At 42.8% G+C, this 12,280-nt stretch overlaps 1 protein-coding gene across 1 annotated transcript in view; it reads right to left on the bottom strand.

The window, feature by feature from the left end:
* Positions 1-1,347: 1,347 nt before the first annotated feature.
* PRCC (proline rich mitotic checkpoint control factor) overlaps positions 1,348-12,280 on the bottom strand; it is a 34,756-nt gene continuing 23,823 nt past the window's right edge. The window contains exon 7 of the mRNA XM_054562855.1: positions 1,348-2,170. Within this exon, the coding sequence (XP_054418830.1) occupies positions 2,084-2,170 (87 nt within the window). The 3' untranslated portion in view covers positions 1,348-2,083. The remainder of the gene's footprint in view (positions 2,171-12,280) is intronic.

Here is a 12,280-nt window from a genome sequence, read left to right on the forward strand (position 1 = left end):
TCAATAATTTGTTTTTTTAAAAAGTGGTTTAAAATTACTTGCACAGAACCAAAGGAGGTGGAAGGCAAGAGGAACCTTAAAGATATCCAGCTTAAATGACCATTCCCAGAAGACACTGGACTCTCCCTACCTACCACGTCCTGCCTTGCAGCACAGAGCCATTCCTGCTACATCATGATGCAGCCCCTAGAAAGAGAAAGTTGAACAGCTGAGTCCCAGGAGCGTGCCACCTCAGGAGGGTTGGGTTGCACCTGTAGCATAATGCATACGAGAAAGAGCATTTGACTCCTCAGGATCACAGGCTGCTCAGCCCTGCTGAGTCCACCTCACTGCCTAAGCCAGCCAGAGGGGCGATCTCAGCCCGTGCCTCCGTGGATGGTGGGAGAAGTGGGAGCTGATGCACTGATTTTGACTACAGCTTGAAATGTCCCTGAGGGAGGATGGAAGAGCCCTGTCTGGCTCCAACACTGAAGTAGGTCAGATTTCAGATAAGTGGGTGGTTTTCCTGTAAGTGATGAAACCCTCCTCTGCACTTAATGACAAACAGACTCAACTTACCCTAGCCCCACACACAGAGGCATGGCAAGAGGCCACACTCCGACCTCTTCTCAGCCCCAAGCCCCAGACATGCACTCAGAACTGCCCCTTAGGCCTTAACTTTCCTGTCACCAGGCCTGTCAAAAACTAACTTCTCCAGCCCTGGCTGGGTGGCTCAGCTGGTTAGAGCACTGTCCTGTATACCAAAAGGTCGCTGCTTTGATTCCCGATCGGGGCACATACCTAGGTGGTAGGTTCAATCCCTGGTCAGAGTGCAGACAGGAGGCAACTGATTGATGTTTCTCTCACATTGATGTTTCTCTCTCTTTCCCCCTTCCTCTCTAAAATCAATAAGCGTGTCCTCGGGCGAGGGTTAAAAAACAAATTCCTCTATATATTCCTTCTTCTGAACCTGCAGCTGGAATCAAGCATCTCCGTCCACTTGGCGCACCTCCGACAGCACCCAAGGCTTTCCTTCTAGCTGGAGCTTCTTCAACACTCCCTTCCTCTAGGAAGCCGACAGTTAAGCCCCACAGGAGTCCCAGTACCCTCAGCAACACATTTCAGGAAAATCTGCACAGGTTTGTGACCGGCGCACACATCTTCCCTCCCTACTTAAACCCTTCCCTGATGGCGGGGCAGGAGGGGAGAACCACGCCTTCTATCTTGTCACTTCTGGGCATCACAGTGCCTGACAGCTAACTGAAGTCCACAGGCCCCGCCACCTCCCTCCCCCACCCACCCACCCAAACCTCCCCTTTCTCCCTAGCGAAAAGCTAGGGGTCCAGAAGCCTCCCAGATTTGTCCAGCTCCCCAGCTCTATGCAGAGTTTCCACATCAGTCTAAGCCAATGACTACCAGTATAAACTTGAATCATCTTCAGAGACAGACATTCACCACTTTCCCTCTTGCTGGCCTGAATTTTATGTCTAACAATTCTTTCCTGTCAGAGAAAGACGTTCCTGACTTCCCCCAATCACAGTTTACATACAACTCCTGGGGTCTTCAATAGCCACGAACCCAGTTTAGATGGTGGGTACAGGAAAAAAAAGGCGAGGCAATCATAGAGGCAGCTCACAATGACTGGAGGCTGCTTTACACAAGGTAAAAACTGAGACCCAGGGACAGGATAACAAATGAAAAAGGAAACCATACTAAAAGTAGGAAAGGGGTGAGGGCAGGCAGCATCTGTCAGACTGAATATTTTATTTCATCAGACATCCCTGGTTTTAAAAAAAAAAAAAAATGGTGGAGGGAGGGATTCAACATTTTATCCCGCCCAACAGGGAGCAAATTCCCATCCAAGAACTCAGAGCCCTGTCTGGGGCATCACTTGAGTCTTTGCCGGCTCCAAGACAGAAAGGAGCTGAGTTTTCTAACTTTTGTAAGAAAACTCTATCAAATATGTTCATTCTCACAAAGGAGACGGCTGGGTCCTCAGGGAAAGAGATCCTGGGCTTGAGCAGCTGGGGTCCCAGAGGTGAAGCTGGGGGCTGGGCCAGCAGAGCTGCAAGTGATCCTGGGATCTGCAGTCGCCTCCAGAGCCCTAGAACCCATACTTGGCTTGGGTCTGCCGGCGGCTGAGCTTGTTTTCCGACCAGGTGTTCTTCAGCTCCAGCTCCCGCTCCTTAGCCTATGGCAGAAAAGAAGGGGCAGGGGAGAGTCAAACTGGGGTTTCGACGGACATTTTTCTCTTGCTTCTGTCAGCCTCCCCATTTAAAATATAACTCCCGTCACAAAAATTATGGGGAAATAGCAAATCCCTTGAAAGACATAATTTTCTCTTATTCAAGCCTAAGTGGAAGACCCCGAGAAAGCAAAGAAAAATCATCTCTTTGGGAAGCTAAGAGGGTTTAAGGAGAATAAAAACCCACCATGAATCCTGGTCCTTCACCTACTAGAATTAAAACTGGAATCCTCACCCTAGCCACGTAGCTCAGTTGGTTAGAGCATCGTCCCTATACACCAGGGCTGCAGGTTTGATCTCTGGTCAGGGCACGTACAAGATACAAGCAGTGAATGCATAAGTAAGTGGAACAAGAAATTGATGTTTCTCTCTCTCTCTCTCGCAAATCAATGAATTAAAAACGTTTTTTAAATTTTAAATAAATAAAACCAAAATCCTCAAATGGGAAAAAATAGACAAATGAAAACTAGAATTTGAATACCTGACCAGCCAAGTGGGAAAGGACAGCCTCAAAGACTTGGAAAGGTCCAAATAGGACAATATCTTAGTCTAGAGATGTAGCTTTGCTACAGTGTTAAATACAGTGTATGTGGAACCCTAAAAATTCAAAGCACTTTAAACTACAATGGAGCTGTGAGAAAGACTAGAAAGCACTAGAATCATGACTACCCCTTCTGATATTTACCTGCTGGCTCTACAACTGCATTCTGGGAATGTACAAACACCACCACAGAAGAGGGGCTCCTCAACCCTACCCCTGCAAAGGCACCAGATGCCTGCTCACTTCCCGTGGAAGAAGGGCGGATGGGAGCTCACAGTTTGATTTCAAAACAGACCCTACCCTCAGATTCGCATCCTGCAAGTAACATGCATGGGTAAGGGTACAAATAAGTTCCTGAAAAGGAAGGTAAAAATACGACAACAACAAACGTCTGATTTGCCATTGAAATCACCAAGCAGCATGGACACTCCTCAGACAAAGGGCCAGGAAAGATTTTATTCCTGTCTGCATCTTTGACAACATTTCATATAGTCGGCCTCAAAAAAAGGGTTAATATTTAATGATTAAATGAGTATTTGAAAGCTGCCAGGTCCTATCCAATAAATACCAAGATATGTTCTAATTCCAAAAGACATTTTTTGACTGTGATTCTGAATTATTTGTGTTGATGTTTCCTGTCACGGAAGTGGAGGATACAAAACCAACCTCATCATTAGGTGGAGGTTTTGCTAAAAGTCAGTGAACACGTTTTTTCTTTAGATTATTAAAGCTGCTACTTAAAAGAACTCTGTGATAGGTGAATTCCAGTCAAGATGGCAGAATAGGTAAATACTGTGCTCACCTGCTCCCATGACATCAAAATTACAACTAAATTATAGAACAATCAACTTGGACGACCATCTGAAAACTAGCTGAATGGAAGTCCTCTAACTAAAATCATACAGAAGCCACATTGAGACTGACAGGAGGGGCAGAGGCACAAAATGGGCTGGTCCCACACACACGTGTGGCAGCTGAGAATCAAGAGGGATATTCAGCTACAGAGGTACCGCTTGAGTAACAAGGGGCCCCAGCCCCCCCGTGCACACCATGCTCCCCAGCCAGGAGCACCAGTGCTGGGAAGAAGAGCCCATGCAACATCGGTGTGAATGTCAGCAGAACTCTGTCCATCCAGGTGAGAGGGAGGCTGCTGGAAACCATGGCATCCTCTTAAAGGTCTCACACAGAGATTCATTCACTCATAGGCACTCACCCTGGGCTCCAGCAAAGGGAACAGTGGCTGGAGAGGACAGGGAGGGTGACAGACACACAGAGAGGAAAACTGAGTCATGTGGCTTCAGGGTGAAGGCTGAAGGGACAGCTGCCACTGTCCCTGTGTTGAGCCCTCTGACCACACAGTCAAGAGGTGGGCACTACTTTTCCTGTGTTAAGCCCTCCCCCGACGTGGCCCAATCTGAATCTGCAGTAGCCTGGTGAACACCATTCACTCCACCTTGCCTCCCTGAGACTCCATCCCCACCCAACTTGAGTACCATCAGCAGCTCTCAGGGGCAGGGAGCCAGCCTCAGCCTGTGGCCTGCACTCAAGTTTTTCTTAAAAAACACTCAAAGGTCCACAGGCCCTGGGCAGGGAGCAGCTGGCCTCTGTGTGCCCTGTGGCTTTTGCTGAGCGGCCACAGGCTCAGCCTGGTGCCAAATCTGAATCTGCATTAACCTGGTGAACACCATTCACTCCACCCTGGTGACTCCCTGAGACTCTGCCTCACACAAGTCGGGGGCCATCCCAAGATTTTTCAGTGGCTGAGCCTTATGAGCAGCTGGCAGGTGCTGGCAGGCCTTGGGGTGCCAGGTGACTCCTGCTGAGTAACCCCAGGCCCAGTACTGGTGGAAGCTGGCCTTGGTTGACAGAGTGGCTTCTACATGCCTCCAAGCCCAGCACAGGCAGCTAAAACCACAGATCACTTTGTAGCTCTTACCAGGTACCACTGGGCCAGTCACAGGCAGCAACAACCTTGACCCTCACCAGAGCACCTCCCAAGAGATCCCCACAAAATTAACATATCTGGTGGCCAGCTTCACACCACAACAGAGCACCACCCCAACAGCTCCATAAGCAGCACAGCTAAAGGGTGGTCTTGGCAGGAACCACAGCCCACTGGGTTGAATCCCACTTTGTGGAGTAAGCCTCCACACAGCAGCTTATTGGCTGTTTGTGGCCAGTCCTCACAGCCATTCGGGTTAAGGGTCAACTCCACCCACTGACGTGCTAACAGTAATCAAGGCTCGACGACAACAAGAAGGACACATTAAACCCTCAAAAGGGACACTCCTGAAGCACCCAGTTCAAGTGACCTGGGGCCCCACAGGTCACCTACTACACAAAGCCACCCTGCCAAGTCTGGGAAATATAGCAAATCTACCTAATACGTAGAACCAAACATAGAAAGCCATCAAAAATGAGGAAACAAAGAAACATGTCCCAAATGAAAAAAATAGGAGAAAACTCCAGAAAAAGAACTAAATGAAATGGAGGCAAACAATCTACCAGATAGAGTTCAAAACACTCGTTATAAGGACTCAAAGAATATAGTAAGAACTTCAACAAAGAGACAGTAAGTATAAAAAAGGACACGAAAACCATAAAAAAGAACAAAGTGAAGAATAGAATAACTGAAATGAAGAATACAATAGATGGAATCAATAGCATTAGATGAAGTAGAGGACCAAATCAGCAATGTGGAGATAAGGTAGCAGAAAATACCCAATCAGAACAGCAAAAAGAAAAAAAAAAGAATTAAAAAAATAAAAGAACAGTTTAAGGGACCTCTGGACAATATGAAATGTAACAACATCTACATCATAGGGGTACCAGAAAGAGAAGAGAGAAAACAAGGGGTTGAAAACCTCTTTGAAGAAATAATGACTGCAAACATCCAAAACCTGATAAAGGAAATAGACATACAAGTCCAGGAAGCACAGAGAGTCCCAAACAAAGTGAACAAGACACATCATAATTAAAATGTCAGCCCGGGCTGGAGTGACTCAATGGATTGTACGATGGCCTGAGAACCAGAGGGTGGTTGGTTCGATTCCCAGTGTAGGGCACATGCCTGGGTTGCAGGCCAGGTCTCCAGTAGGGAGTGCATGAGAGGCAACCACACATTGATGTTTCTTTCCCTCTCTCTTTCCCTCCCTTCCTTCCCCCTTTCTAAAAATAAATAAATATATATATATATATATATATTTTTTTTTTTTTAAGCCAAAGGTTAAAACAAGAAGAAAATCTGAAAAGCAGCAGCGAGAGAATGGCAGTTAGTTACCTATAAGACTGTCAGCTGATTTCTCCACAGAAACTTTGCAGGCCGGAAAGGACTGGCATGAAACATTCAAAGTGATGAAAAGCAACAACCTACAACCAAGAGTACTCTACCCACAAAGGCTACCATTTAAAATTGAAGAAGAGATGAAAACCTTACCAGACAAGAAACAGCTAAAGGACTTCATCTCCACAAAATCAGTATTACAAGACATGTAAAGGGCCCTGGTCAAGTGCCTAGTTGGTTGCAGCATCATCCCATACACCAAAAGGTTGTAGGTTTGATTCCTGGTCATGGCACATACCTAGGTTACAGGTTTGATCCCCAGTCGGGGCGCATATGGGAAGCAACCAATCAATGTTTCTCTCTCACATTAATATTTCTCTCTCTTTCCCTTTCTCTCTCTCTAAAAATCAATAAAAGATATCTTTGGGTAAGGATTTAAAAAAGAAAGAAAGAAATGTTAAAGGGGACTTCTTTAAGAAGAAAAAATATGAATCATGAAATGGCAATAACTACATACCTATCAGAAATTACTTTAAATGTAAATGGACTACAAGCTCCAATCAAAAGATAAAGTATAGTTAAATAAGCTATAAAAGATTAAAAAAATAAAAAATAAAAATAAATAAAAGATAAAAAAGATAAAGTATAGCACCATACATGTGCTGTCTACAAGAAACCCACATCAGAGCTAAAGACACAGATTAAAAGGGACGGAAAAACAAATTTCATACACATGGAAATGAAAAAAAAAAGCTGGGGGTAGCAATACTTATATTCAACAAGATAGACTTTAAAACAAAGACTGTAACAAAAGACCAAAAAGGCACTTCGTAATCAATCCAAGAAGAAGATATAATCCTTCTACACATTTATGCACCCAATATAGGTGTATCAAAATACATAAAGCAAATATTGACAGACATAAAGGGAGAGATTGGCCCTGATTGGTACGGCTCAGTGGACTGAGCACGAGCCTGTGAACCGAAAAGCTGCCAGTTCAATTCCCAGTCAGGGCACATGCCTTGGTTGTGGACCAGGTCCCCAGTTGGGGGTGTGCAAGAGGCAAGCACACACTGATCTTTTGCTCCCTCTCTTTTTCCCTCCCTTCCCCTTTCTCTAAAAGTAAATAAAGCCTTTAAAAGAAAAAAAAAAAAAGGAGCAATTCACAGTAATGGACTTTAACACCCCACTGACATCATTGGATAGATCTTCCAGACCGAAAATCAACAAAGAAACAATGGCCCTTATATGACACATTACACAAGATAGATTTAATTGACATTTTTAGAGCATTTCACCCCAAAGCAACAGAATATAGAGTCTTTTCAAGTGCACATGCAACATTTTCCAGGATAAACCACATGAGGCCACAAAACAAGTCTCAATATGTAAGAAAAACTGTATATATATATATATTTTATACATATCTATCTTTTTTAAAAATATTTATTTTTAGAGAGAGGGGAAGGAAGGGAGAAAGAGAGGGAGGGAACATCAACGTGTGGTTGTCTCTCATGCCCCCTACTGGGAACCTGGCCTGCAACCCAGGCAGGTGTGCTGACTGGGAACAGGACCAGTGGCCCTTTAGTTCACAGGCCGGCGCTCAATCTACTGAGCCACACCAGCCAGGGCCATATATATACATATATATACTTAAGAAAATGAAAATCATACTGAGCATCTTCTCTGACCACATGATATAAAACTAGAAATAATTACAAAATAAAAACTAAAAACACAAACACATGGAGGCTAAATAACATGCTACTAAACAATGAATGGGTTAAAAATGAAATCAAGAAAGAAATTAGCCCTGACTGGGGTGGCTCAGTGGGTTGACTGTCATCCTGCCACCCAAAAGGTAACTGGTTCAAATTCTGGTCAGGGCACACGCATGAGCTGAGGGCCAGGTCCCTGGTTGGATGCACGTGAGAGACAACCGATTAATGTTCTTCTCTCACATTGATGTTTCTCTCCCTTCTCCCCTCTCTCTAAAGATAAATATATAAATAAATATAATCCTTTTAAAAAAATCACAAGATACCTTGAGACAAATGAAAATGAGAACACAATGATCCAAAACCTATGGGACACACAGTGAAAGGAGTCCTAAGAGGGAAATTCATAGCAATACAAGCCAATCTTAAGAAATATCTCAAATAAACAATGTAACCTTATACCTAAAGGAAATAACAAACAAAAAAACAACAAAAAAAGCCCAACGTGAGTAGAAAGAAGGGCATAATAAGGATCAGAGCAGAGCCGTGACTAGTGTGGCTCAGTTGGCTGAGCATCATTATGTGAAGTGAAGTCAATTCCCAATCAGGGCACATGACTTGGTTGTAGGTTCCATTCCTGGTCCGGGCACAAGCAGGGGGCAGCCAATCGATGTTTCTCTTTTACATCAATGTTTCTCATCCTCTCTTTCTCCCTCCCTTCCCCTTTCTCTAAAAGAATAAATAAGTAAAATCTTGGAGGAAAAAAGCAATCACAGCAGAAATAAACAAAATAGAGTGTAAAAAGCACAAAAGATCGATGAAACCAAGAGCTGGTCCTTTGAAAAGATAAACAAAATAAATAAACCTTTAACTAGACTCATCAAGAAAAATAGAGAGGGGACCCCAATAAATAAAATCAAAAATGAAAGAAGTGATGATTCACACCACAGAAGTACAAAAGATTACAAGAAAATACCATGAACAATTAATTACAAGTCAACAAGTGGGGCAATCAGAAGAAATGTATAAATTCCTAGAAGCACACAATCTTCTAACACCGAATCGAGACAAAACAGAATATCTGAACAGTCTAATTACTGTTCAACAAAATCAAATCAGTAATCCAAACACTCAACAAACAAAAGTCCTGGACCAGATGGCTTCACAGGTTAATTTTACCAAACATTGAAAGAAGATTTATGACTTCCGGTCAAGATGGAGGTATAGGTAGACACACTTTGCCTCTTCGCACAACCACAAAAAGAAATTACAACTAACTCTTAAAATAGGTAATACCCAGAAAGGTCAGAGAAGTGAACTGTATGGAAGTCCACCAATCAAGGATTTAAAGAAGCCACATTCATCCAGACCGGTAGGAGGGGCAAAGATGTGGAGACAGGGAGAAAGGTGAGGAGACTCAGCGTGGCATGGAGAGGCAGCAGCAGAATGGGTATGGGGGTCTCACATTCTCATGTGGTGGAGAGAAATTGAGTGGGACACCTTGGAGGGAGTGACCCGGGCCCTGGCCAGACTGCGTAACCCAGGGTTCCAGCGCTGGGAAGATAAATCCCCACAACTTCTGACTGCAAAAATCAGTTGGGGTTGGGGTAGCAGAAGAAACTGACAGATTTTCAGAAAACTTTGCCTAAAGGGCCCACATGGTCTTAAAACATATGCAAACCCACCCACTCTGGGATTCAACACCAGGGCAACAGCCAGAAGGGCGCCAGTCACATACAGGGAGTTGGTGAAGTGACTGGAAACAACTCAAGTGCCAAGCAAACCCTCAGAAGCCAGGTAGTGGCACAGTCTCCTCTCCGAGCCCTTCCCCAACACAGAGGCACAAAGAAGTGAAGCAGATTGTCCCAACCTGGTGATTACCTAAGGCTCTGCCCCACACAATTTACAGGTGCCTTCTATAGGGAGTCAAAGCAGCTCTACCTAATACACAGGAAAAAACACAAGGAGGCTGCCAAATTGAGGAGGAAAAGAAATATGACCCAAATGAAGGAACAGAACAAAACCCCAGAAAAAGGACTTAACGAAATGGAGATAGCCAACCTATTGGATACAGAGTTCAAAACGCTGGTGATCAGGATGCTCAAAGAATTTACTGAGTACAGCAACAACATAAAGGAAGAAATGAAGGTTACATTAGTGAAATAAAGGAAAATCTACAGGGAACCAACAGTGAAGGGAAGGAAATGAGATTCAAATCCATGATTTGGAACACAGGGAAGAAATAAACATTCAGCCAGAACAGAAAGAATAAACAAGAATTCAAAAAAACAAGGAGAGAATAAGACGACTCTGGGACATCTCCAAACGTGCCAGCATCCAAATCATAGGGACGCCAGAAGAAGAGAAAAGCAAGAAAATGAAAATTTATTTGAAAAAATAATGAAAGAAAACTTCCCTAATTTGGTGATGGAAACAGACATACAAGTCCAGGAAGCTCAGAGAGTCCCCAACAAGTTGGACCCAAACAGGACCATACCAAAACACATCATAATTAAAATGCCAAAGGTCAAAGATAAACAGAGAATCTTAAAAGCAGCAAGAGAAAAGCAGAGAGTTACCTACAAAGGAGTTACCATAAGACTATCAGCTGATTTCTCAAAAGAAATTTTGCAGGCAAGAAAGGACTGGCAAGAAATATTCAAAGTGATGAAAAGCAAGGACCTACAACCTAGATGACTCTATCCAGCAAAGCTACCATTTAGAATGGAAGGACAGATAAAGTGCTTCCCATACAAGGTAAAGCTATAGGAGTTCATCATCACCAAGCCATTATTACATGAAATGTTAAAGGGACTTATTTAAGAAAAAGAAGATCAAAACTATGAACACTAAAAGGGCAACAAATTCACAGCTGTCAACAACTGAATCTAAACAAACAAATAAACTAAGCAAACAACTAGAAAAGGAACAGAATCACAGGCATAGAGATTATTTGGAGGGTTATCAGCTAGGACGGGGAAGGGGGAGAATGGGGGAAAAGGTGCAGGGATTAAAAAGCGTAACTGGTAGGTACAAAATAGACAGGGGGATGTTAAGAATAGTATAGGAAATGGAGAGGCCAAAGAACCAAGAACTAAGCAGGAGGAGGTTTGCTGGAAGGAAGCGGGGTACCGGGCAGAGGGGAGCAAAGAGGGAAAAAGTGGGACAACTGTAATAACAATCAATAAAATATACTAAAAAATAAAAAGAAGAAACAAAAATATTAACATCTAGCCTTCTCAAACTACTCCAAAATATTCAAGAGGAGAGAAGGTTCCCAAACTCATTTTTTTATTCCAAAACTAGACAAAGACATTACAGAAGAATAAAATTATAGGCCAACAACACTGATGAACATAGATGCAAAAATCCTTAACAAAATACTAGCAAACCGAACCCAACAATACATTAAAAAGATCATACACCATAATCAAGTGGGATTTATTCCTGGGATGCAAGGTTGGTTCAATATCTGCGTATCAATTAATATGATAAACCACATAAACAAAATGAAGGATAAAAGTCATATGGTTATATCAGTAGATGCAGAAATAGCACTTGACAAAGTCCAGAATCCATTTATGATAAAAACTCTCAGCAAAGTGGGAATAGAGGGAACGTATCTCAACATAATAAAGGCTATATATGACAAGCCTACAGCTAACATCATATGCAATAGGGAAAAGCAAAAAGCATTTTCCTTAAGATCAGGAAGATGAGGATGTCCACTTTCACAATTTTTTCAACGTAATATTGGAAGTCCCAGCCACAGCAATCAGATGAAAGAAGGAGAGGGGAGGAAAAGGAGAAGGAGAGGAAAAGGAGAAGGAGGAAGAGAGGAAAGAGAAGGAGGAGGAGAGGGAGAGAGAGGAAGAGGAGGAGGAGGAGAGGGGGGAGGGGGAGGAGGAGGAGGGAGAGGAAGGCGAAGGGGGGGGGGGAGAAGGAAAGGAAAAGAAAAGGCATCCAAATTAGAAAGAAAGAAATAAAACTGTCATTATTTGTGGATGATGTGCTATTATATAGAAAGAACTCTAAAGAGTCCACCAAAATCTGTTAGAACAGATAAATGAATTCAGTAAAGTAGCAGTATACAAAATTAATATCCAAAGATCAGCTGCCCTTTTATACACCAATTACAAAGTATCAGAAAGAGAAATTAAGAAAACAATCCCATTTACAGTTGCATCCAAAAACAAAAATAAAAAACACCTAGAAATTAATTTAACCAAGGAGGTAAAAGACTTGTACTCAAAAACTTAAAGCCAGAAAAACATTGAAGAAGATACAAATAAATGAAAGCATATACCGTGCTCATGAACAGGAAGAATTAACAACATTAAAATGCCCTTACTACCCAAAGCAACCTATAGATTTAATGCAATCCCCATTGAAACACCTGGCATTTTTTATAGAACTAGAATAATTTCAAAATTTTTATGAAACTACGAAAGTATGAACAGCCACAGCAATCTTGAGAAAGAATAAAGTTGAAGGTATCACACTACCTGTTATTT

Source organism: Pteronotus mesoamericanus, unplaced genomic scaffold, assembly GCF_021234165.1.
Source record: "Pteronotus mesoamericanus isolate MK-2021 breed Mesoamerican mustached bat unplaced genomic scaffold, CSHL_Meso_final scaffold_705, whole genome shotgun sequence".
In the NCBI taxonomy this organism is placed as follows: Eukaryota; Metazoa; Chordata; class Mammalia; order Chiroptera; family Mormoopidae; genus Pteronotus; species Pteronotus mesoamericanus.